Raw genomic sequence first — 27,312 nt, 5'->3', positions numbered from 1 at the left:
TGAATACTCAAATATACTTACTGTATTTATGCAGAATAACCAACACAGCATTGATTGGTCTTATTCCAATTTGTACCCATAACAAGCACTCATGGTAGGGGACACAACTCGTTTCACCCACTAATTTAAAAGTAAACCACAATTAAAATAAATTTTAAAAAATATGCAAGCACTGTAGGACCCACCATAAGATTGTACTATCCGTTAACATGGAGATTTGGTTTGTCTCCACTGCCCAAAAATAACGTGAGTGAGTGAGTGAGCGAGTGAGAGTGACCACAATTTGCCACGCATAGCCCACAGCTCCAGTTTCTGTGCGTGCCGTGGGAAAAACACATACATATAAGCCCATCATCCATATACCCCTATACATACAAGAATACATAATTACTAAAATAACTGCACCAATATCATGCCGATTCATGTACATTTTGCACCGTAATCAACTGCAGTCAATTCAATTAAATAGTTATTCAATCTGTCCTCAGATAGTCAGCAGGATTTTAAAGCAAAATTAGATGCAGGGAACCCCTATTATAACATGATAGTTGGGATCCATGAATTGTTATTGTGTTGAAAGTGGAGTCACATTATAATGGGGTCATTAGAAATTGCTGTGTCCAATTGAACTACTTGGTGTTCCTTTGGATTGCGCTTGAACAAACCAGTGCTATAGTGATGTGACCAGTGATTCATCTGCTGTCACTCTTTTTCCACTTCCAGCTGGTCTCTTCTTCTGTTGAAGATGGTAGACCAAGTCCTTTTTTTTCTTCTTCTTTTTTCCAACCAGGAAGGCTGGACTCATTCGTTTAAGAAAGGATTTAAAATACAAACACAAAACATGTATTTGAGAAAGTGTATTTGGAAACATCAAACACAAAGAATAGCATTTTCAAATATCAATATTTAAATACTCATATATTCAACCCAGGTGTGAAAGATGTATAAATGGAGTGTGGGGACGACTACTGTATCAAGATGAAACAGCTGTATGTCCACATAAGGGTGGTGGGGCAGGGATTCAGCTGCTCTTCTCAGTGCTCTGTCTTTTGACCAGTGGGGGAAGCATCCTCATTCTCTTGTCAAATTCAGCTTCATTGTAGTGAAGGCCTTCAGCACTGCACATGCATACATGTTCGTCTAGAAAAAAACATAACTTTCTGGATTTTTATTTATTTCCTTTTTCTCCCCATTAAGTGAGAATTCAGCACTTTTCCCCTTTAATAACTAGTATGCATTGCATGTTCCTTTAAAATGGCCTTGCAGTTCAAACAAAGCAATGGTCAACAGTCACACCCTGTTGCTATTATTGCGCATTGTATTGTTTTGCAAAGCTGACTTGAGGAAGTCACACATTAACTGCACATAAGTGAGACTGATATGAACTTCCAGTGCAAACTGCTGTTTAATGAGTTAAACTGTTTGATTTAAAGGCAGTGCTGTGTACTCTTTCAGTTGGCCTTATACGGAAGCTTCAGAACTGATTTGACCTCGTTGAGGACATAGGAACAGTTGAGTTCCCTTCAACATAAAATCCAAGCAAACAGAAAACACCCTTAATTTAGGTATTTCCATTCTGCTGTTAATGGGAGGTATGCTGACGCTGTCCAGTTGCAGACGTGGACACCAGCCAGAATTTTACTGCGCATCCAATTTTGTTTTCTTCTGAAGGATCAAAGGGCCAAAAGTGCATCTACAATGAGCCACTTTTGGTTTGCAGCTGGGTGTAAATACACATTTGAGCCTTTGTGAAAATACACATCTATCAGCAATCATAATCATTTGCATTTGTATTGTCAACCTGAAGTCTGAAGTGGTTCCCAACACTGCTCTGTGAAGTTCATTCACACCGATGTTTCAGTTTTATGATTTGTTCGGTTTCTCTGAAGAAAAACAGCATACTCTATGGTCAAACGATTTTAACTTACACAAAAAGAACAAAACCCATTCACCTCAACTGACATGTGGCAAGTATCCTGATGTGAAATGGTTGTCGTGCATCGCTCATGTGGGTGCCGGACACTGGCAGTGACCGAGGCGAGTGTGCCCCTTCACTGCAATGTGTTCTGAGATTCAGAGATGAAAGGTGCTATATAAATGAATGCATTATAGGAAATGAGACACTGATTGAGCAACTAAGAATGTTCAGATGTTACCTCCATAGTTCTTTTATTGGACCAAATGTAGGCATGTTTGCACGTGGGATCAACATAAAATTCCAAAAGTAAAAGCAAACGATAATAAAGTTGACTTGGAGGTGATTATTCAAGCCAGGAATGCTTCCCATTCACGGTAAAAAAAAAAAAAGCACAGTGCATAGTTCAGTTTGGTTTGACAAAAAAACACAGAACACAGGTTTGTAAAGTAAAAACTGTACCTTCAAATTGCCTCATATTCACAGTCAACTTCAGGGTTATCTGTAAGACTATATAAAAGCCAGCAACATAAGTACACTTATAAATGAGGGAATAAAATTAAGACAAATAGAAAAATGTAAAATACTCCATGACACACAAACACAGAGGGAAACTGTGGCGCAACTGATGAATCACCAGGTATTTTTTTTAGCATGGCTGGGATATTAATGTTTCATATTATGTAGAGATTTCTGACCAAACGCTGTTAACTGTTTAGAGATTCAGTAAAACAGTTAAATAATCAGTGTAAATTGAGGCATCAAATATGCAAGTCAGTAAAGTTATCTTGGAAAGCTTCAGTCAGTTGCAATGTCATTGCCACTTAATTTAGGTAACATAGAATACCAGATCTAAACTAACGTAGAAAAATATCCCATTTGTCTGTTCCCCCTCCATTGAAGTCGGCTGCAAATACATTTCCAATATATATATAAATTGGAAAACTGGGGTGTTGAATTTTTTTTCAAGCAGACTTGTACTTTTTTACATTTTACTGCAATGAACTCCACGCAGTATTTTAACTCCCTGCAATATAGTTTAATTTACTCATTTAACACTTCAGTTAAAGACACAGATCAGATGACACTGATCCTTTTGCACTTATCACTTGGAAGATGCACTAACAGTACTTTGAGAAGGGTCAATTATAATTCATTCTACCTACCCTCAGGCTAGGTATGCAAAACTGTGCTTCCTTTTTTGGTCACATTCTGTCCATTTTCCTATTCTTTTAATTAGATTTATCCATAGCCAATCCATAAGCTTAAAACGTAAATGTTTCCCATCACACCATGCCCCCTGTAGTAAATACAAAGCACACAGCTAATCAAACTGAAAAGGTAACACTCTGACATTCAGATTTCTGAAATCACTCAAATCTCAATAACTGTTTATTTACTGCACTACAATAAACAGCAGAACTGTTAAATATCTTCAGTCATGTAGCAAATATACTTTACCTGCAAATTTACAATACCTGACACAGCAAATACAACAAAACTACAAAAACACAGCATTCAGAAAGATTATTACAAGCCTCCATCTGCAGAATTTGCTGGTAAAGTGTAGCTTTATGCAGTGAAATAAAACACGCATCTGGGGTCAAAATCAGTGCAAAATATATTATGCATAAGAAAACTGATATGTACACAGTATAAAAATAGTCTTCATTATGATTTCTCAAATCAACAGAATTAAAGCTAGTCAAAGCAATGAGACAATGTCAGGCTGAGACTAAAACTCATTAACATATATTTACTAAGTTTTATGTTTTATTGTAAAATTCTTTTGAAAAGCAATTAAATGAAAAAAATATTTCCAGTGGTAGTATGCTCACTTCGGTCCCTGTTGCAGGCAGCCCTCCTGAAAAACACACGCACAAGGGGGAAAATAACAGTACAAAAAACACGTTATCAAATACACGACTTGATAAAAGTTCAGAGGCGGAATCTGTTCCCATCCCTCCAGCATGGGAATCCAGAATAACAGAGACTCTCCAGGACCGGTGCCTGGCATGCACCGGCTCCTTCCCAGAACACGGCCGTTTTACACAGCGTCTCCCAGCCTTTGCCGCCGCGTTCTGAACCGAGCCCGAACGAGGGGAGCGCGAGGCGTGAATAGCAGGCATTGGGCCGTGACCGCTGGGGGGGGGGGCCCTCAGCTCTCGCAGCCCTCCCTCTCCACGCGCTCCTCCGCTGCCACGGGCAGGATCAGGTGCGAGATGCGGCTCCACAGCCCGCTCAGCTTGTCCATGTCCATGCGGTCGAACGAGGCCGGCTGGTCCGGGGAGAGGAGCTTGTCCTGGATGCGCTCCTGGACCATCTCCTCCACCGCGTTCAGGGCCAGCTGGGGGCCGAGCTCGTCCTCCTCCAGCAGCACGGTGAAGACCAGCAGCACCTTCTTGTATGCGGCGTTCTCGTGGTCGCAGTACTTGTAGAAGATGAGCGTGGAGCCCGGGGGGAGCTCCTCGAAACGGTGGACGACCGCCGCCCTCCCGTCACCCTCGAAGGCCCCGCTCAGCCGCTGGTCGATGTCCAGCTTGACCCGGTCGCTCTCCAGCGCGGCGGCGGCGGCCCCGTCTACGTGGAGGACGGAGGCCCCGGAGGCCCCGGAGGCCCCGAGGGCTGTGGAGAAGGCGGCGGCCATGCGGCCGGCCAGGCAGTGCAGCGTCCTCTCGGCCCCGCGCCCCGAGGTCAGGATCATGCTGACCGGCTCTGTGGGCTCGGCCGTCTGCAGGTGCCTCTCCAGGTGGATCCTGCTGCGCTTCCACAGCTCCGCCCTCTGGCTGGGGAAGCTGGACTCCATTTCCAGGAAGCGGGCCTGAAAGACTTTGTCTGCCTCCGCCACGCTCTGGCGCTCGGACGCTCGTTTTCCCGCGAAAAGGTACAGCGGAATCGCACCGGCTGAAAGCAGCGCTAACAAAAACAGCTTCCAGAACCAGCCTGTCCAGAGGAGGAAAAGAGCATCGCTCAGCAAATAAAACCGTAAGACTAAACAAGTTTATGCAAATGCGACACAAAATTAAAAATTCTCCACATGAAGAAATGCAAAGCAAAAAAGTACCTGCACAGAATGAGTAGGATGCCGTCTTCACAGTGCTTTTCACCGGCAATTCTTAAAAATAGAAGAAATTAACAGATTATGCCAGGCAAAAGCATGTGATACTTCTTTTAACTCCTGTATGCAGGTACTATGCATATACAGTTGAGGCCAAAAGTTTACATACACCTAGGCTAAAGACATTCAAACTCAATTTTTCACAACTCCACACCATCCCAACTGTGAAGCATGGGGGTGGCAGCATCATGTTGTGGGGGTGTTTTGCTGGAAAAGGGACTGGTGCACTTCAGAAAATAGATGGCATCATGAGGAAGGAGGATTATCTAGAAATACTGAAGCAACACCTGAAGACATCAGCTAAAAACTTAAAACTTGGTCGCAACTGGGACTTGCAGCAGGACAATGATCCTAAGCATACCTCCAAAGTTGTAACAAAATGGCTTGAAGACAACAAAGTGAAAGAGTGGCCATCACAAAGCCCTGACCTGAATCCCACAGAAAATTTGTGGACTGAACTGAAAAGGCGTGTCCATACATGTATATAATGAGTGTTTTCAGTACAGACTAGTTCTTGACTTTGCCATCTTCTATACCACAAACAAAGTAAAAGAAAGTAGTGATTGCAGTACGCTCCAACAGTTTCCGTTTTCTCTATCCGGCAGCCATTCCTACCTTGTTTTTGTCCTTTGGGGGTTGGTCTGTGAAGAGGAACACTGTTTGCCGGATACACGTTTCGTGTGACATACGGTCGGCTCGTAATCGTTACCTTCGCTTGCGGTGGAGGGTAACGATTCTGACTCACGAGCTTCGGTTTGGTGAAAACTGAAAACAGGTTTTTAAACACAAACAGTCCCATATTCACATATATAATTTGAGCATTTGCGATGTATTGTGAAAAGGTAATGCGGTCAAAACGTAACGCAGCAGATAGACGTCGTCTGCGCCTGCAGTAATACCTATCTCTTCGCTGTACTGAGTGATCCTGGCCCTGGGAGGGAGCGTCTCCGTGCGGTTCTCCCGACTGCGAAGGCTAATACCAGACAGGGGTTCGGCGGTTCCATGAGAATGGACTGAAGACAAAACGTGTTAGAACAATACAAAATGTCAGAATTTTTCGCAATATCAGCGAGACCAAAGGTCACATGTAGTCTAGAAACTGCAGAATCAGGAATGTGTCCCGGATTGATATTTAAAACAGAGTGAATGTGTCACAGTTTCATTAGGTGCGTTTTAAGCATACCTTCTTTCCCCGGACTTTCCAAGTGAATGGATCTGCGGCTCCTCAGGCAATTAGCTATGTTAGCATCTGTGTAAGCACTGGGCCTGAACACATTTCTGTCCACTGCCAGTGGTTCACCAGATGAAGCTAAAACAAAGAGAAAAAGTCTCACACGCAGGCAACCTCCTTTGTCCTAAACTGATCTAATGACTTAATACATCATGAACAATGTAGAGGCTGAATTAACTCACAGCTAGCAGCCTTATCAACAAGTACCCTGCTTCTGCCGAATGGCTGAAGCGAAGCATGTACAGACTTTATTTGCAGACCTTCTGGGAAAAATAAATTGTGGGCCAGTAGGGGGGCAGTCTTCCCTTCGGACCAAATAAAAGAACTCTGTGCCCAAATAAGATGAGAAATCAGGACACTTATTGCAATAAGTAGGGGGTTCTCTGGTTGTTGTTACTCATCTGAATTAAATGCATATCTGTGACAGATGTCCAACCAAATAAATGTATGACAAAAATAAGATCAGGACAAAGCAGTCTCCTTGTTTCTGCTCTGAAAATCATGCCTCGTGCATAAGCAAAAATGACATGGATTATATCTAGTCCATATTTCGGGCAGTGGAAAAGATTTAAAATAAAAAAAAGTTAACCCAGGGTAAATGGCTGGGCTCTTACTTTTCATTTGTCTATCTTGGACATGGCAGCCTGAATCCTCCTCATCCACCCCCTCAGTCATGTCTTGGTCCTGGTCACCGTCTTCATCTTCTTCATCCTCTTTGACCTCCATGTCCTCTTCACTGTCATTGGTTTCCTCTGCTTCACCACACACTTTCCTAATCTTGTCTGGGGTTGTTTCTTCTAAAACCACAAACCACATGTTGCATTACAAAAACTCAACAAGAATTATTTCAGCATTGTAGGTATTTCACAAATAAAAGCACTAGTATAGTAGAGTTAGTACTCATTATACTAAATACACAAACTTATTTAACATGCAAAAATATAAGCACTTTAATAATAGGGGAGTAGGACTGCAAATTACCCATCTGCAGATTGCTTTTTTCAGCTTTTTGACCCTTTTACACTCCTTTCCATAAAAAGACAAATACTCTTCAAGACAAATAAGTATTTTAGAATTTTCTATGGTTATAGTTAAAACATTTTTTACATTTGTAATATTTTCTGAACATTCTACCATTCTCTCATTTGTTCATAGGCAAACTCTTATGCAAATTGTATGCAAAAATGAAAATGACAGTTTTAAAAAAACAAAACAAAAAAAACATCTTGGCAGGTACAGTTTTTTTCCAGAGTCCCTGTTCAAAGTTTCATTGCACTCTTGACTCTCATGACCAATTTATTTCTCCCTTCAGCAGTGTGGTGGACTCCGGTGCACTTGATTCAAACAGTTTCAGGTTTTCCCAGACAATTTCTGCATTCTGCCGTTAATAGCATGTGCCCAAATAGCTAAAAGCAAGTGTTAGGCTACATACAAATATAGTGATAAGTCTAGCTTCAGTGCTCCTTGTATGTAAACTGTAAACTGACTTTCTAAAGTCTATAATGCCCATATATTACCTTCATATTAACAACAGGCATGGCTCTAACCTTTGTAGGTGAGACTGCAGACCGTGGGGGGTGGGGCGTTTAATGGACATTGCAATTGCGGACACGTTTTCTGCGTTGACTAACTTTAGCCCACTAGTCCATTCAACCAGAAGATCAGTGATGTCGGGCACTGATTAAGCGATTAGGCCTGGTTCACAGTTTGCTTTCCAGCTGATCCCAAAAGTGCTGGATGGGGTTGAGGTCAGTGCTCTGAGCAGGCCAGTCAAGTTCTTCCACACTGATCTTGACAAAACCATTTCTATATGGACCTATATGACAGTGCCTGGGAGCAATGTCATGCTGAAACAGGAAAGGGCCTTCCCTAAACTGTTGCCACAAAGTTAGAAGCACACGCCAATTAAAGCTCTGAGCAAATGACAAGTATATAAATAGAAATGGGCACATTAAACTAGTAGGTAAAAGAGGATTGGTTGACTAAAGCAATATTGGTTTTCTGTGTAGAAAATTCCTGTTCAGATTCGCCCATTTCAAGAGGGAAATTAGAAACTCTCAGCTACATCTAAAACCTCTTCTCGAAAAAATTCAAAAGCAACACAATATTACACTGCCGCAACATAGTCCACAACCCATACAGAACATTGAAATGTATGAATTCCATCATTTGTGCAGGTGTTATTTTTTCAGGGACTAGAGCACTCCAAATCGAAAATAAATCGCAGGGAGATGGCCAGAATCTTTTGCTTTCCAAGTGTGCATGTGACAAAACCATGGAAGTCACTTTCTTATTGTGGCTAGCTTCACACTCCTCGTCTGAGCCTTGATGCTCCATCCCTGTTAGAGTAGTCTACCTAATTGCACATCAAGAGAACGTAGGGACACGTTTGTACTTGAAAATCTGTGTGTACAAGCAGGCTATTAAGACAAAAAGATTCAGCAAATATGGGATTGTTTAAAGATAAGGAATCACTGTTTATTAGTCATTTTAAAAGTGGTTCCGATTCAAATTGGGAACACAGTGTGCACAGGTGCGTAATTTTAAATATATAAATAAACAGTTTCCCATGGAAAATGTAAAAAAAAAAAAATAAATAACCAGAAATTCTGCTTCCCCCTTATCAACTACTGTACCTTCATCAGTCTCTCTGTCCTCATTCTGATCTTTAGAACCGTTAGCTGCTGTGGCTGGAGTCTCATTTTCTCTGTGTCTTTTCCGCTTCGTGGGTTTTTCTTTTTGCCCAATAGCACGTGCAGCTGACAGAGAAAAGATGAACAGATCTGGTGACCAATTCTGACCAACATCTGAAGCCTGGATTGCCACCTACAGATGCTTGTTCGCCATGTAAAAGTACATATGTCATGCACTATAATAATTAAGCATTCAAACATTACGAATACAAAAATGAATATAAACAAGTTACCACAAAATATAATAAGTAAAGACACAGATGCCAAATGGATAAAAAAAAATAGCACAGCTATACAGTGCCTTCCATAATGTTTGGGACAAAGACCCAAACATTTTTTTTTCTTCTTAATCTGGCTCAGTTTTGGATTTGTTATCAAACAATTCACATGTGGTTAAAGTGCAGATTTTCAGCTTTTATTAAAGAGTACATTTTGGTTTCACCATTTTCTTCATTATGATGAGAATTCCTAACCATAACCCACTGCATGATTTGACTAAAGTGATTTTTTAATGGAATTTTATTTCCTGTGTCGGGTGGTCATGCGGGCAGGTATGGGGATGAGGTGGGCACCTCTTGGTAACCAGAAATTAAACTAGGCCTGTATTCTCTGGGTTTTTTTTTTTTTTACAGATTTGGCTAACCAACGTTCACACCAACGTTCCAAACACTGGGAAAGAGTGTGATCCCAGACAGTAAACACTTAATTAGCAAACTCACTGGACTGGTACTACACTGGCGAGCTGTATAAACGTGGATCGCTATCGAGTTAATGCTACCAAATAGCCAAATTACCTAGCTAGCTCCAACTAGCCGAGTAGTAGGCGAAAATGAAACTAACTTAGTTGGGAATCGAAAAAGCAGCGTAAGAAAGAGAATCGGAATACATATTGTAATACATTTCCGTAGTTTTTTTCTGTCAACACATCAATATGTTGATGTGTTAACACATCCATCAATGCTGTTTAAGGTTACTAGCTATATTTCATAAACCATGTCGGAAATGCTCTTGTATCTGACTGGCTAGGTAGAAAGTATTATACTGTCATTGTAAAAGATAACACTAACCATTTCGTGATACAAACCTTCCTTTGCCGCTAGTCTTGTTACCCTCATATTTGTCCCATGTGCTTTATTTGAATAGCCAGCGGAATCCATTCAGATATCTAGTTATATCGCTAGAAAAATTACTTTTCACTGAAAACAACTTTCAGTCTTAACCGTCAACTCAAATGCGTAACACATTTGTTTCCCTGGGACAATTTCCGAAAGAGCACCGTTTCTAACCGGAAACACGCACTCCTTGTGACGCAACACATTGTGCCACGCCTTCTGAAGGTGCATTGTTGTTAAAGGGTAAGCACAAGACATTATACAAAATGAAATACATCAAATGGAAGCAGTTGTCCTATTGTATGATTAACAGCGTTAAAACACAATTTTATTGAAATAAATGGAATAAATAAGCCCTAAAAGAACAAATTGCTTATTCTTTTTACACAGCCTCCCTTTTCCAACAATCTTCGGAATGATGAGCTACATCACATTTTGTGACATGGGAGAGTCTGGAAGTGAGATGCTGTCAATTAGCTATAGCTAAACCACTGAACTATTATTATGTAGTTCATTGAGGTAGCCCCTTTTCCATTAAATAATAAACTTATCTCGTTGCAACTTCATGCGACAAAGCTAATGGAACGTGATTTTGATCGACATATGATGCTGTACTAATTCACTTGCTAGAGGTGGATTAGAGTAGATTCTAATCCTAAAGTAGAGCGAAACTAGTGCCATCCATCTGCTGCCTTTGCCACTGTTAACATGCAGCCCATATTGTCGAATATCTTTGAACTGATGTAAGTCACCTGAGTCACGTCATTTGATTCAGAATCAGAATGCTATCCATTTGTCACTTTTTCAAACAAATGCTGTACATTTCTGTCATCTATAATGCTGTGCATTCGTTCTTTATGTGGGAGACAAGCTGCAGTGAAAGAGAAGGAATAGGCTACACGTTTACTCACTGGTGAGCATGTATAATACTAGCATCCAAAATGAGCGCACTGCAGACACACTTCAAGAACTGATTACAATTTAAGACAAAAATCTTTATTCACATAAGGAAATTATCAAATGTACATCCAATAACATGCACAGGGGCAGGGTAAGAAAATTACATCTGACGAAAGATAATTTCTGATTCACTGTCAAAGTTAATTCTTGGAAACAAATCTTCATTGGGTTACCTCAGCATTGTTAGTAACCCAATGGAGGGCTGTAGGTCGAAATCATCGCTTGTAATAAATAAGTGGGATCAGAGTGTGGGTCCATTCTTTATTTACCCCAACATAAACCTTTATTGAGACAACATAATGTTGTCCCAGTGCTCATAAAGTTTATGAACAGATAACTGATTAAGTAATAACCTGTTTTTAAACTTTTCAATGACAAAAGCTATAATGACTGGCCATAATTATCTCAACATCACCCTTCATTTTTTATTTCACCATATTACTTCTAACCCAAACAGTAAACATGAATGTCTTCCTATGACTCCATGATTTCTTCAACATTACATGATGACAGACATTTTCTTTCTTTCCAGTTTCTCTTAAATCCAGTACATTTGGCAACCATTAGTAATAATTTGAACACGTAGTGCATACATTTTTCTCAAATCACCATTTCTCAGACCTGTGAAAAAAGCAACAGGCCCAAACACACCGAACACAGAGTCAGTGCTTAGATGTTCCAGTGCATGTTTCCATGCCTGAAGTGCTTAGATCTCACAGCCACGCATCTCTATGGACGCCTCCACAGCCACAGGCAGGGTGAGATGAGAGATTCGACTCCACAGTCCACTTAATTTATCCACGTCCATTTTGTCAAAACTGGGTGGCTGAGCAGAGGAGAGGAACTTGTACTGAATGTGATCCTGCACCATCTCCTCTACAGTACTCAGGCCCAGATGTGATTTGAGCTCGTCCTCCTCCAGCAGCACGGTGAAGACCAGCAGCACCTTCTTGTATGCGGCGTTCTCATGGTCGCAGTACCTGTAGAAGATGAGCGTGGAGCCCGGGGGGAGCTCCTCGAAACGGTGGACGACCGCCGCCCTCCCGTCACCCTCGAAGGCCCCGCTCAGCCGCTGGTCGATGTCCAGCTTGACCCGGTCGCTCTCCAGCGCGGCAGCGGCGGCCCCGTCTACATGGAGGACGGAGGCCCCGGAGGCCCCGAGGGCTGTGGAGAAGGCGGCGGCCAAGCGGCCGGCCAGGCAGTGCAGCGTCCTCTCGGCCCCGCGCCCCGAGGTCAGGATCATGCTGACCGGCTCCGTGGGCTCGGCCATCTGTAGGTGCCTCTCCAGGTGGATCTTGGTGCGCTTCCACAGCGCCTCCCTCTGGCTGGGGAAGCTGTCTTTCATCTTGTCAAATTCCAGGCGAAAGATGTCAACACTGCTGTACTCCCTTGGGTCAGGTTGTGTACTTGAGCCATTTAAGCAGAATAAACCACCAATGACAGCGATCACTAAAACTGCCAATATCACAGGCAAATTTCCTGTAGATGAGGGAGGGGGAGAAAAAGAAAATCCTGACTGGTATTCAGTTGTTGATTCAACTGTATAGAAAAAAATATTTAAGAAAATCTTTACAGCACAGACATAGAAAATAAGAGTATTACTGGATAAATCTTTGGGTCTGGAGTCATCTTGAAGACACGGCTTTGCTTGAAGAGTGGGAGTAAAAGTTGATTCTTTTATTACATCTTTTTGTCCAGGAGGTAAAACAGGGCCGTCTAGCAAATAAACAAATAAGAAATTCTGTGAGCTTCACACGGTGAACATTGGATTGGCCCCCAAAGAAAACGGCCTTCGTGTGCTCAACAAAGCCCTGTACTGTATGTCAGGAGGTAAACTATTATTTATTTATTTGTTAGGCATCGTACACAGTAACACTGAACACTTCAGTGGTCTTACCAGTCTGAGCTGCAGTAGGTTCCACATCATCATCAGAAGAACCCTGAGACCGGTCAACTTGAGGTGCTTTTGTTAAGGGTAAATCTGACATCTGCCGATCTGCTTATCAGAAAACATGAATAGGTTCACATACTTGTGTACAACATCAATTCAGATTTTCTCTTTGGTATAAAAGATCATTTTGAGAGACAGTAGCAACACCTTTAAGTTATGAACTGAGAAAGAAAAGCAAATAATAATAAATTCTGTGAGCTTCGCACAGTGAACATTGATTGCATTGGCCCCAAAAGAAAAGGGCCTGCATATGCTCAACGAAGCCCTATATGTCAGGAAGTAAACTATCATGGCATTGCACTCAGTAACATCGAACACTTAAGTGGTCTTACCAGCCTGAGCTGCAGTAGATTCAACATCACCATCAGAAGAAGACTGAGACCGGTTAACTTCAGGTGCTGAATAATGAATAAATTCACATACTTGTGTACAACATCAATTTTGATTTTCTCTTTGGTATAAAAGTCCGTTTTGAGAGAGAGAGAGAGAGCAGCAACATCTTTAACTTATGAACAGAGAAAAAAATACATTATCTCACATAGGTCATACTGAGTCAAAGGACTACTCCAACATCCTGATATTTAATCCAAAACAGTCCAATTAAACTACTATAATAAGGTTAGTTTGAGTCCTTCTAGTAAGACATTGGGACCTCTCCTGGAATTTAAGAATTTCCTAACCCTGAATAGAAGAAACCAATTCTGATGAAACCAAAACAAACTCATCCTACATCAGGGAACAAAACCTAAAAATAATAGTAAAAAGGAAATCACAATATATTACTTGGCTCGGGTCCATCACATTTATCTGTGACATTTTGTGAATCACTGTTGGTCCGAGCCTGCTTCTCCAGATGGGGTAAATCCTGAGTCTGCTGACCTGTGCATTGGGAAATATGAAGGAGGCAGTGTGCCTGTAAAATACACTAATTCTCATTGTCCTCTTAGGTACAGAAGTTTAAATGAGTATCAACATCTTACTCACCATTGTCTGCCTTTTCTGAGCCATCATTCTGGTCCTCTTTCTTTAGAACAGCATGTACTAGTAAACCAAAAAGAAGTCAGACCAAACATTTAGTGCACTTCAGGGAGGATCTCCAAAGAGTATGACTAGAGCTCACCATGTAACCTGTGACAGAAAATGAATGACGATGTGGTGGGCAGTGAATTTAACAACTTCCATGAACCTGTGAGCTGTTGTATTCAACATTATGCTTTTTTTCCCCTCAGTGCTGTTTGAGTCTGTAATTTGCTCAACAGAAGAACAGAAGTGGAGCTTCATCACCTTCAGATGAATCGGCTGTTGCTTCTGCTGCTTTCTTCTGATCTGTGCATTAGAAACATGAACATGAAGTCATGCTAATTTTGTGTATGGCACAGAAGCTTCATCTGATACAGAGTATTAGCATCTAACTCACTGCTTCAGTGAGCTTCACAGGGAAGAAACTGTCACATTGATGCTGTTTTACACCATAACCTAAAATTATATACAAAATCTGTGGACACATTATCATTATAACCAATAATTGACAATTTATTTTTTTTATTGTTGCCCACGTTCGTGAACAAACTGAAAAACATAAAAGCACGGAATGGAGGAAAATTACAGACATCATACCCATCTCTGCTCTAATTCCGGTCATATTTTTTGGATCACTGTTGGTTTGCTCCTGCTCACTTGGATTGACCATTGAAGTGGCATCATGTATATGTGCTGTTGAGGTACAGAATGAAGTTTGAGTCTGCTGGTATGTGTAGGGGAGAATATGAAGGGGGCAGTGTGCCTGTAAAATACAATAATTCTCATTGTCTTCTTAGGTACAGAAGTTTAAATGAGTATCAACATCTTACTCACCATTGTCTGCCTTTTCTGAGCCATCATTCTGGTCCTCTTTCTTTAGAACAGCATGTACTACTAAACCAAAAAGAAGTCAGACCAAACATTTAGTGCACTTCTGGGCGGATCTCCAAAGAGTATGACTAGAGCTCACCATGCAACCTGTGACAGAAAATGAATTATGACGATGTGGTGGGCAGTGAATTTTACAACTTCCGTGAACTTGTGAGCTGTTGTATTCAACGTTATACTTTTTTCCCCCTCAGTGCTGTTTGAGTCTGTAATTTGCTCAACAGAAGAACAGAAGTGGAGCTTCATCACCTTCAGATGAATCGGCTGTTGCTTCTGCTGCTTTCTTCTGATCTGTGCATTAGAAACATGAACATGAAGTCATGCTAATTTCGTGTATGGCACAGAAGCTTCATTTGAGACAGAGTATTAGCATCTAACTCACTGCTTCAGTGAGCTTCACAGGGAAGAAACTGTCACATTGATGCTGTTTTACACCATAACCTAAAATTATATACAAAATCTGTGGACATATCTTTATAACCAATATTGACAATTTATTTTTTTTATTGTGGCCCACATTTGTGAACAAACTGAAAAACATAAAAGCACGGAATGGAGGAAAATTACAGACATCATACCCATCTCTGCTCTAATTCCGGTCATATTTTTTGGATCACTGTTGGTTTGCTCCTGCTCACTTGGATTGACCATTGAAGTGGCATCATGTATATGTGCTGTTGAGGTACAGAATGAAGTTTGAGTCTGCTGGTATGTGTAGGGGAGAATATGAAGAAGGCAGTGTGCCTGTAAAATACACTAATTCTCATTGTCTTCTTAGGTACAGAAGTTTAAATGAGTATCAACAAGGACGGAGTGTAGCACAGTGGGTAAGGAACTGGGCTTGTAACCGAAAGGTCGCAGGTTCGATTCCCGGGTAAGGACACTGCCGTTGTACCCTTGAGCAAGGTACTTAACCTGCATTGCTTCAGTATATATATCCAGCTGTATAAATGGATACAAAGGTAAAATGCTATGTAAAAGTTGTGTAAGTCGCTCTGGATAAGAGCGTCTGCTAAATGCCTGTAATGTAATGTAATGTAATCTTACTCACCATTGTCTGCCTTTTCTGAGCCATCATTCTGGTCCTCTTTCTTTAGAACAGTGTTTACTAGTAAACCAAAAAGAAGTCAGACACAAAATTTAGTGCACTTCAGGAAGAAGTGTGGATCTCCAAAGAGTATGACTAGAGCTCACCATGTAACCTGTGACAGCAAATGAATTATGACGATGTGGTGGGCAGTGAATTTAACAACTTCCATGAACTTGTGAGCTGTTGTATTCAACAGAATGCTTTTTTCCCCTCAGTGCTGTTTGAGTCTGTAATTTGCTCAACAGTAGAACAGAAGTGGAGTTTCATCACCTTCAGACGCATCTGCTGTAGCTTCTGCTGCTCTCTGCTGATCTGCGCATTAGAAACATGAACATGAATTAATGCTCATTTCTTCTATGCCCCAGAAGCTTCATTTGAGACAGTATTAGCATCTAACTCACTGCTTCAAAGGGAAGAACATTTCACATTGGTTCCATTTTACACCATAACCTAAAATTAATACAATATCTGCAGAAACATTATCCTTATAACCAATATTGATTTTTTTTTTATTGAGGCTCACATTGGTGAGCAAACCAAAAAACTAACACAAATTAACTAACCGAATTAACAGATTGAGGAAACAAGCACAGAATAAAGGCCAATTACAGATATCTTACCCGATTCTGCGCTAATTCCTGTAGTATTTTGTGGACCACTGTTGGTTTGCTCCTGCTCACTTTGATCGCCCACTGAAGTGGCATCATGTATATGTGCTGTTGAGGAACAGAATGAAGTTTGAGTCTGCTGGTCTTTTCCACCTTTATTTATAAGGGAACAAATAGTGAATTGGAGGACAAAATAAAATGCAGTAAATTACTGAAATTTATTTGTGTAAGGAGAATATTTCCCATATTCAATTTTCAAATATGTTGCCCGTCATCCTTAATGTAGTGTGAATGCAATGGTATAGACATTGCATTTATACATACATACATTTATTGATTTATATTTCGTGAATTTAAGGATTCAAACAAATATGAACAGAAATATTTTTCTCTGCAACTTGCTGTTCTGCTTACTGAAACTACAGCTACCATAATGCAATGCTTTCTCTCAAGACTGCAAGGATGCAAGGTATGTGCATTGCAGTCTGGGAAAATTATGAAGTGGGAGGTGCCACTCTCTGGTTGTGTGAAATGAAACTAATGTTGATGTTGTCACCTCAATGTAAAAAGGCTTAATAAATTAAAAAAACAACTGCATGCACATCCCGGAGACCACACAATGCAACTAACTCAATACTAATTAATTTGTTTCGTCACATATAGACTCTGGAAACATGAGGAAAACATTAAATTGAGATACTTAGTTGCACTTTAAGGCCTCAAAGAAACATCTAGTTTAAAGAAGCATTTTCTATTTCTTTCTCTGCTGAATATCACTTCTAAGCAGATAGAATAATTAGTGGCCAGTGAACAACACTGCATTCCCCTGACAATGCTGAGCTGAACTGGTAGTGATACAGAATCCCCTATTGAAAACTCCTGAGGTGTGTAACCCCAACTCTCCCCATTTCCAAAGTAGTCCAGTTAAGATATGTCATTCACTCTCACCAAACTCGACAAGTGTCAAAAATCAACACGTATGCACTTGGCTTTTATATATATATATATATATATAGACATTGCAGTTTGCGGTGAAAGAAAAATTGCAGTGATCTTACAATTGACTTCTTTTCCGTGGCCTGTGTCTGATTTCGTCAAACTGTTGTTAGTTTCCTCCACATCTGGAGAAACCACGTCTCCATAACCAGGTGATGCTGGGAGGGTAAATTTGATCAAACGAGCGTCCCACTCTCCACTCTCCTCTTATGACAATAATACACACAATTTTGCATTTGTGTTCTAAAAAGAATTAAGCTGTATTGCATTTACCATTTGTAGTGATATTACTGGTTTCCATTTCTGACAAACATGGAACAGCTAGGGATTCTGGTCAAAGGGAGAGGTGATCTTTTCCGTCCGCAGAAACAGCCCAGGGGTACGTTCAGAAATATTTTGTTATCTCTGCAACCTGGAACTGATTAAAAGATGCAGCAGATTAGTCGTCACACAATGACTAAGAACTGTCATAATCGAATGATGACGGCGTACCAGAAGGAGTTCTTGAGTTTCGTTTAATCGTAAATTTAAGTGCTCAGTCTTAAACCCTGCGTACCTCCAGCTCATACTGTTTGTGTTATTTGAGGTTCGGGTAGAGTGAACACTACTGACTTCGCCGTTTCAGGATCTACAGCAACGTTAGGTTTGCCTACTCCTGGCGTAGCACAAGATCATAGCTACACCATTCAGATAGTAGTATCACAGTCTGAGTATTAAAACGTTAGTTAGCCATCATCACATTGACATGCTACGGTCAGCTCATGTGAAAGAAGCAAATGGCAAATTAGTAATGTCATGTTTAAATGACTACGATAGCACTGTCTTCAAAAGTAACAAATTAGCGAGCCAGTTAACAGAACAATCGGACGCTAATATTACTAAAGGTAAAGTAGCTAGCTATTGTTGGCAAACTTCAGGTTGTCGACAGAAGAGAAACTAACACTTGTCATGAGCAAGGTTGCAAACGACTGTGCAAGTTCGAAGACGGCTAGCAAGTGGCAAGCTGGCTCGCACTGAGAGAAGCCACATAAAGGGTTAGATTTATTGGGAATAAGTTCACATATGCAACTACCGTCTAACACAGGCCGAACACACACGATAGCTATCGATAACATTAACCAAAGTAAACATTTGCCCTTTTTGGTCACGATGGTCACTAACGTTTTACTAGTTCTAAATTATCTGAGCAGGATGTGTGTAATTTAAGTATTGCCACATGTCTCATACCTCCACTGTCCGAGAGTAATTCTTGTTTTGAGATCTTTCTACCCCTTTCTACGTTGTATTTCCTCGAGCGTTAAGTTTCACTTCGTAATATCACATTCGGAACAACAGGATCATGCTGTTGTTTCCCTCCGTCCTGTAAAAAATGTAACATCAACGACTGTGACGTTGCTGGTAGTGGAAAAAAAGGTACATTTCAAAAATGAAATACAACCTGTGCTGTTGGCTAGCAAAACAAGTATCATACTTTCGATATCGAACAATAGAACCAACTGTCAACGCAGTAATACGCCGTGCCCCCGCTAAGTGAGTTGTGCTGCTCTGCAGCGCACCAACTGTATAATTACAGCTCAGCTAATGTATGCAGAAACAATTCAACGGAGTCTTCACAGCTTATATGCAAATATAGTACATTACAACAAACGTAAAAAGTCCCTTGCAAACAAAAGTCCCTTGAGATACTTATTTTCATTAATAATTGTTATAATTATCAATGTGTCCCCAAGTTTAAATAAAGAAAATGAGGTGGAGAGGGAGAGAACAATTTTTGTTGCCAATTAAACTGGGGGATGATTAGATGGCAGGTTGTGAGTTTGGCCAGGACGCCAGGGAACCCCCTACTTTTTTGTATTAAGTGTCACGGGATCTATAATGACCACGGTGAGTCAGGACCATTTAACATCTCATCCAAAGTACAAACTCCTACCACCCAGTATCCCCATCACTGCACCAGGGCTTTGGGGTTTAGTTGACCAGAGGAAAGATTGCCCCCTACTGATCCACCCAGCACTTCTGGCAGAAACTTAATTTTCCCAAGAGGTCATCCAAGTTCTAACCATTGGGATGGCAGGTATGCCATCCCGCCAAGTTACGCAGGGGCGTAAATATAGACAGTTCAGGCAGTGTGGTTGCACTGGGGCCCATAGAGAGAGCGGGCCCTCCAATAAAGTGGCGGGCGGAGAACGGCACAACAGTACACCTGCCCAGATCGTTCGCGAACGACAACACTAGTCCGTTCGTCTTGTTGTAGCAAATGCAAGGAGCGAGGAGTCCCTGGGGAGGAGAGTGGGTACGGTATGGAATAATGGATAATAAATGGATAATAATCGAACATCACCGTCAAGTGTGCTGTTTATTTTCAATGAAATAACAAGACTTTTTTTTAAACATGTGTCACCGCAGCCTTACACCACAGATAGGGCATTTTGATGAAAATGTTTTAGATTCTGCTGTAAAACATTATATCATAACTACGGGGTCTTGTAAACCTAGTGGTCCTTTCTCAATAAATCAACATAATCGTTGTTTTTCTGAAGGGTTTTCTTATACATCTACAAAAGCCGGTATCAAACTGCCACGCAGCTGGCTTTGCTACTCTCCAAAATCGGATTGTGCGTACTGTGAGCCATGCTGGCTATTTGGAGACCGCAGTTCACCCTTCTATAACAATGCATGGGTGAAGGGAGTCAGAGATTGGGGCATTTGTCAGAAAAAATTTAACTTCATGAGTCCTCTCAGTTACATGTTGGAGCCTGTGTGGTGTATGAACAGTGGAAACTCCATGGCACCATTGATGCGCAGTTGAAGCGGGACGTGCGTAACACGGCGCTCATTTGGATACAAGTGCTGGAACGCATAGTGAATGTGACACTAACATTGGCTACTTGCAACCTAGCGTTCCGGGAGCATAGGGACATATTGGGACAGCCAAACAGTGGGAATTTCCTTGTCATTATCGAGCTGCTGGCAAGCTATGACCCTGTGCTGCAAGAGTTGATCAAACGGCCCGAGGGGTCAGTTAAATACCTCAAGCCCCTCCATCCAGAATGAGCTAATATATATTTTGTCACAGCGAGTTCAACAGGACATTACGGCTGAAATAAACCAAGCACCATTTCTTTCAGTGATTATGGATACTACTCTAGATCTGTCCAAGGGAGACCAGCTTAGCCAAGTATATAGATACGTCATCATAGTAAGGAATCCAATGGACATAGCTATTGATATCAAAGTAATTGAGGCTTTTTTTGGGATTTGAGGAGACAGCTGACACATCTGCAAGCAAGCTGGGAAACAAAATCCTCGGCAGCATTAGGAAAAACGGCGTTGATATTTCGAAATGTTGTGGGCAGGGCTATGACGGAGCGGCCAATATGAGTGGGGTTTATTCGGGAATACAGGCCAGGATAAGGGAAAAGGAGCTACATATGTACATATGTACACTGTGCGGCGCATAACCTAAACCTAGCCCTCAATGATGCAGTAAAAAACATTCCAGAGATGAAACAGTTTTATAACACCATAGAACATTTGTGTATGTTCTTTGGCCACAGTATTAAAAGGTGGGCCATGCTCACTGGCATCCTCTCCACAGACTTCTCAGCTCACTCAAATGTAACATTGAAGCGACTATGCCCCACCCATTGGTCTTCTAGGTATGAGTCCCTTACTGTTATATGGTAGATATGTAGACGTAATGAAAGCACTGACAAAAATAGCTCTGACCAATGACAAGAACAATGAATGTGGTGAAGCAGCGTGATTGAAGAAAACAATGGAGAAATTCAGTTTCATTTTTCTAGTGGTTCTCCAGACTAAAGGAGAGTGTGAATGTTGTCTCTAAAATACTCCAAGACACAAACACAGACATACAGAAGGCAGTGAAATTTCTGGAGAACACCATACAGATCTTGTCTGAGTACCGGGGCGCAGACAAATGGGGAGCTCAGAACACCTTCGAAAATGTAAGAGTAAGAAGAGTGAAACGTCATTTTGACGAACTTTGTGAAGATGAGCGCCTATCCAACGCAGAAAGCTATTTCAGAGTCAACATTTTCAATGCCAATCTGGATATAATAATCAACCAGCTCTCCCAAAGATTCACTAGTATGCGAACAACCTCTCGCATGTTTGAGGCCTACACTCCATGACCCTTCAGCTCGCAGGCGATGATGAGCTATATGACATGGCAAAACGTCTGTCTGACCACTACAACAGGGACATGGCAATTAGAGCCCAACCGATATATCGGTTTGCCAGATATATCGGCCATTATTTGACTTTTTTTGACGAAATCGGGATCGGCAGTTATGCAGCGGATGTGTCCCGATTTTTAAATAAGTATAATAAACAAAACAAAAAACAAAAAAAAAACATTCACTATTTATCTGTACTTGTCTGTTCGAACGTTGCAATTGCTATTTACTAGAATTATCCAGTAGAGGGAGCTCTAATACAAGTGTGAACTGCAGCAGCTGACGCGCTACTTCTGTAATAAGACGTTTGTCAAATTCAAAATGCTTTATTGGCATGAAATACATTTGTACTTATTGCCAAAGCGTACATACAGAAACAGGAATATAAACAACATGAAATACAAACAACATTGTGGTAACGACAACAATGCAATTAACAGTGTGGTAATGGCCACAGCGAGTAGGCTATATAATAATAATAATAATAATAATAATAATAATAATAATAATAATAATAATACGAATAGTAACAATAATAATAATGTGGAAAAAAGAAATTGGAAAAAAAGATAGAAATTAATTAATAATTAAAATAAATATATTCATGGTGGTCAACCAGTGTCCCTCAGATTATGGCAGGCCGAGATGTATTTTGCTGCTAGTGGAGCTGTTGGCCTTTCTCCTAGCAGGATTTGCATTTTTTCTCATTTGTTTGGGAAAGGAAGTCCTTTAATTAGAGAAGATTTGTTGAAGTAATGTGTCCTAATTTCTGAATATTTTTCACAATGTAGGAGAAAGTGCATCTCACTCGTGCCTCATCCAGTATTCTCCACTGCAAGACTTGTCTGCACAGATTCGATTGCCGCAATAAAGGTATGTATATTTAGTGAAAGTTTTTAATTAAATGTGTTTATACGAGCACTATGTTTATCAATCCTCATTATCAAGCGAGCGAGCTAGCTAACATATTTGGTTCACTTTAGCAAGCTAGCTGGCTAGCAAGCCTTTATGAAGTGGCAGTGAGCACATAAGCATCGTATGATCTACTTTTCCAGAGGACATCGCTGTATTCTCAAATAAATAACCAGCCAAAATAAAATGGTGCTTGAATGCATCACACATTTGTTTTTTATCTGAGATAATGATATTAGTTACTATATGATGCTGTGTCAATAGCCAACGCGTTATTGCAAACGAGTGTCATCTAGTCACGCGTCATCGTAGCAAGCTAACCAGACAGTAAAAACGCCGATTAAACACTGGATCATTTTAAGCCATGTTATCTAGCTTTGTCGTGATAACATGAGAGAAGGATTGCTGTTGGATTAGTGAATCAATCAACCAACCGTTAGCGCGGTTTATTTAGTAGTTTTTTTCACGTATTTCATCGAGTCAATTTAATTTCATCTAACGTTACACTTGATTCACTCATTAGCTCCGCTAGATTATGTCTTACTCTTTGAGATCATGTAGTAGAAATAAAATAAGAAAATATAATTCATTTAACTTACTGAGAATATATAATAAGAAATAATGAGGCTGTGTCAATAGCTAATGCGTTATTGCGAGCGAGTGTGTCATCTAGTCACGCGTCAGAGCACATTGTAGTTATTTTCACCACCGAATTCTTATGGACAGGGAAGCTCGCTAGATAAAGTCTTACTCTTTGAGATCATGTAGTAGGAATAAAATAAGAAAATATAATTAATTTACTGAGAATAGATACTAAGAAATAGTAATAACGAATTAATAACAACAGCAACAATAATAATAATATTCATAAAAATACATGTTTGAAACTGGAAAACTGATTTTTTTTTCATTAATTTTTTATAGATGGCTGGAAAAGAAAGGAGTAAAAGCAAGGTGTGGAGTTATTTTGATTTTGACACACACTTAAAGATAGTGTTAATATATATATTTAATTTAATATCATCTTTTACATTTTTTTATCTAAAAAGTTATTTGTGTGTTTATTTTTATTTGTTTGCTTATAAGTTAAATGTTCTTAAATATAGAAACTTTAATAAAATATAAGTTTTTCAAATTGATTTGAAAATGTTGCACTTTTTGACAAAATATCGGTCAAAACATCGGTAATCGGTGGGCTAGGACTCTCCAAAATCGGGATCGGCATCAGACCCAAAAATCCGGCATCGGTCAGGCTCTACTTCTTTATGTTATAGTTGTGCCGTGGTTTCCTGTACATTTGGCCTTGATGTTGTCCTTGTCTCAGGTTAGAAATAATTGTTTCCACAAAATACATTGTTTACTAATTAATCATACCTACACATCTTTCTTAATATTGTTGTGTTTTCAACTCAGATTAAAGGTACAGTCCTCGATTCTGGCAAAAGATTGTTGATAATTGAGCTCAACAGCCAATCAAATTACACCCCTCCCTTCCGTGCTCCTGAAGCAACGTCTTGATTGGCTGGAATAGTGTATGGCTCGGTCCGAGCCACTTCGTTTGTTTTCCATTTAAAAGGCCAAGACCTGAGAGAGCCTGAAAATATTGCGTGATAATTTTGAGGCGGCCCTTTGATTAGGTGTAGCCCCAGGGCCCTTTGTGTTCTTAATGCGGCTGTCATGGTTCTGTGTTTTCCTGTCTGTGTTTCCCTTGTTGGGCCGCCAGATGGCGGCACTTCTGTTTTCTGTCCTGCTTCCCCCTGTTAATTGTATGATTGTTTTCAATTGTCTAATCATTGTTTTCTGGCTGTCTCGTTTCCCCTTCCCTTCCGTGGCCTGATTGTTCATGGTGCCCTCCTGTGTCTCGTCAGTGTCTGGCTATTTAAGTTCCTGTCTCCTGGACTCAGGTGCTGGATCCTTGTTGGTTTGTCGGTAGTGTTGGCTGTTGGTTATGTCTGGTTGTGTTTGTGCGTAAGCCTCAACTCATGTACCGGCTCCATGTGTTCCTGCCCATGTTCTGGTTTCCTTGTGTTTTTGGATTTTCTTTGTTCCTGTGTTGTTTTGAAGTTTTCCTTCGTTTGTTGAGAGTTGCCCTGCGAGGCTTTTTGTTCCCTTTTGTTTCCTTGTTTAAGTAAAGTCTTTTGTTCTTATCATTTGGAGTTTTGTATTTTTCCCCCTCTGCGTTTGGGTCCAAACCCCCCACGCACCCTGACAGCGGCCCTGCTTGTATGTGTGAGTAACTTGGCATTTTTGTACATTGAAAACATGTTTTTATGAGAGAGATATACAAGAACTGGAGACAGCTTCCGTTGACCGGTTCCATGGATTCCTATGGGAGCTGCTCAAAGGCGCATGAAGCCAAATCATAGACACAGCCATGTTTGACGGGGGTCATTCCTATGTTCCCAGGTTCCTATGTTCCCCCGATTTATATGGCACATAATGGGAACATGACAAAGGGTCCTATGTTCCCAAGCTCTACATATGTGCTCTCCCAGGGTCTCCTAGGACCCTGGGAACATAGATACACTCCCTGTTTGACTAAGGGCTGTTGGCACTGTCACGATAAATTTGATCTCATAAAAAAAAAAAAAAAAACACGTTTTCAGTACAAAAATGTCAAGTTACTCACATAAGGAACTCCTGTGTAGTGATCATGATTCTATGGTTGTGTAAACCAACTGTTTCATCACCTGTCCACGTGGCTGGCCTCAAACGATCCCGCAGGTGAAGAAGTCGGATGTGGCGGTTCTGGGCTGGCGTGGTTACACCTGGTCTGCGGTTGTGAGGCCTGTTGGACGAACTTCCAAAATCTCTGAAACTAAATCTTATGGTGGAGTAATGAACACCCACTACTCTGGCAACAGCTCTACATGACATTCCTGCAGTCAGCATGCCAACTGCATGATCTCTTAACTCTTGAGACATCTGTGACATGGTGTTGAACAACAAAAAAAAGATTTTAGGGTGGCCTTTTATTGACACCATCATAAGGAAAACCTGTGTAGTGATCATGGCTTTTAATCAACATCTTGATATGCCACACCTGTGCAGGAGATAGCTAGTATTTCTCCTTTGTCAAAATTATCTAACAGTGATATAAACAGATTTCTGGGCAAAATTAGAGAGAAATAAGATCTGTGTGCACATAAAACAAATCTTTGAGGTATTATTTAAATGCATTAAAAATGATTGTGATTTTTAAACTTTTTTAACAATTTCCTCAGTAAACTTAAGGAGGAGTTGTTTGAACATATTTGAAGCGTTCCTATCATTTGTCAGGAGCAGGGATTTTTCTGTGTCCTCTGCGGTTTCTGACAGTAGACCATCCCCCATCCCGCTGTCTCCTGTCCCTGTCCTGACCCACAGCCTTTCAGAGGGAAGGGAGAGGAGTTACAGAGTTACAGAGATCATCATCAGAGAAATCAAGCAGGGATCTAAAATTAGACATTTCATGGTGAGCAGGCTAATAACTAACATTTTCAGATAAAAACCCAAATAAAACCCAACTGGTGCCAACTATGAAAACACAAATTGCCGTGCTTTCATACTATCTTTGAATGTTTTGAGACATTTTAAACTTACCCATCCATTTGAGGTTGGCCGATGACTGCTGAGAGCAGAGGGTTGACCGCTGTAAGTAGAACCATCTATAAGAGAAAATAAAATTACCTATGAGATCAGATCTTAAATGATAATTATTTAATTAAATGGTAATCTTTCAAAGTACAAGAGGAAGAGTGTGAAACTGGTGTCACTCAGGATAGAGGAGATCCTGTGTCCCCTGTATTGCGATGTGGGTGTACCAGCACATGGGGTGCATCCATAACCTGGAACCCAACATCTTAGCGGAGTGGGACCCAGGATTCACCTTTTTCATGAGGGGCTGCTTGAGGTTTCTGGGGTGGCTGAGACTTCCCAGAGGGAACTGCAGACTTACTGTTCAGCTCTTCCAGCCTGAAAACCAATAAACATACAGCCATTCAGACACCCTCAGTCTCTCCCCTCCAAGCAATATCAGCGCGTTTAGTCCATTTAGCTCAGCAATGAGGATGTAAACAAATGTGTATCCCATGTCACTGATTGGGCAAAAACCTAGTGCTTGTCAGTAACCCATTTCAGTCATTTTCTGTGGCTGCTAAACCTACTTGTTGTGTAGGTCTGCAGTTTTGCTCCTCTCCCTGGCCAGCGCCATCTCTGATTGATGGTAAGCCACCTGGAGGCAAAGAGGAGTTAGCGTTCTGCTGTGGTTAAAAATGTTCAATCACAAATCTGAGAGTGAAAGAGTGATTGTGTCCTTACCAAACTCTTATGGGCCTTGGTATGATTAAATTGTATCTGTAGAAAGAAGCGAGAGAGAGCCAAGTTGACTTTTAGCAGAAAATCCATAAAGAGAAATCAGTGGAGGGATCGATTCATAGTGCCTGATTGGTTGAGTATAAGTGACTAAATGTTGTAGCATACTTTTGAGTACTTTATAGAGTACTTTCAAGTACTTTTCCCTTATTCGACTATACAGTGAAATAAACAGCAATAACAGTCACATTGGAGTGGAAAGATATGAGCAAGTGTTATTACAGTCTTACAGCATTGTTATTTCTGCTCGTGAATTTGCTTACTTT

At 40.8% G+C, this 27,312-nt stretch overlaps 1 protein-coding gene across 13 annotated transcripts; it reads right to left on the bottom strand.

Annotated features, from left to right (window-relative positions):
• Positions 1 to 2,140: 2,140 nt before the first annotated feature.
• On the bottom strand, positions 2,141 to 19,067 carry LOC118225549 (torsin-1A-interacting protein 2-like). 13 transcript variants are annotated; one of them, XM_035414068.1, is made up of 18 exons: positions 18,810 to 19,043; positions 17,856 to 18,000; positions 17,645 to 17,740; positions 16,599 to 16,694; positions 16,249 to 16,290; positions 15,940 to 15,996; positions 15,467 to 15,562; positions 15,138 to 15,179; positions 14,835 to 14,891; positions 14,598 to 14,693; positions 14,265 to 14,306; positions 13,965 to 14,021; positions 13,764 to 13,859; positions 13,313 to 13,378; positions 12,927 to 13,028; positions 12,632 to 12,745; positions 12,349 to 12,508; positions 2,141 to 4,695 (listed from the first exon to the last, which is right to left on the bottom strand). In XM_035414068.1, the coding sequence occupies exons 2-18, from the start codon at positions 17,881 to 17,883 to the stop codon at positions 4,074 to 4,076; spliced, it is 1,869 nt and encodes a 622-aa protein (XP_035269959.1). In that variant the 5' UTR covers positions 17,884 to 18,000; positions 18,810 to 19,043; the 3' UTR covers positions 2,141 to 4,073. The 13 variants fall into 13 exon arrangements, with proteins under 13 accessions (XP_035269959.1, XP_035269960.1, XP_035269962.1 ...); XM_035414069.1 differs by having other exon boundaries at positions 12,927 to 13,025; positions 18,810 to 19,040; XM_035414071.1 differs by lacking the exon at positions 14,265 to 14,306 and having other exon boundaries at positions 18,810 to 19,052.
• Positions 19,068 to 27,312: the final 8,245 nt, after the last annotated feature.

The sequence above is a fragment of the Anguilla anguilla genome, chromosome 4 (assembly GCF_013347855.1).
Source record: "Anguilla anguilla isolate fAngAng1 chromosome 4, fAngAng1.pri, whole genome shotgun sequence".
NCBI classification, from domain to species: Eukaryota; Metazoa; Chordata; class Actinopteri; order Anguilliformes; family Anguillidae; genus Anguilla; species Anguilla anguilla.
This window is presented reverse-complemented; position numbering and strand designations above follow the sequence as displayed.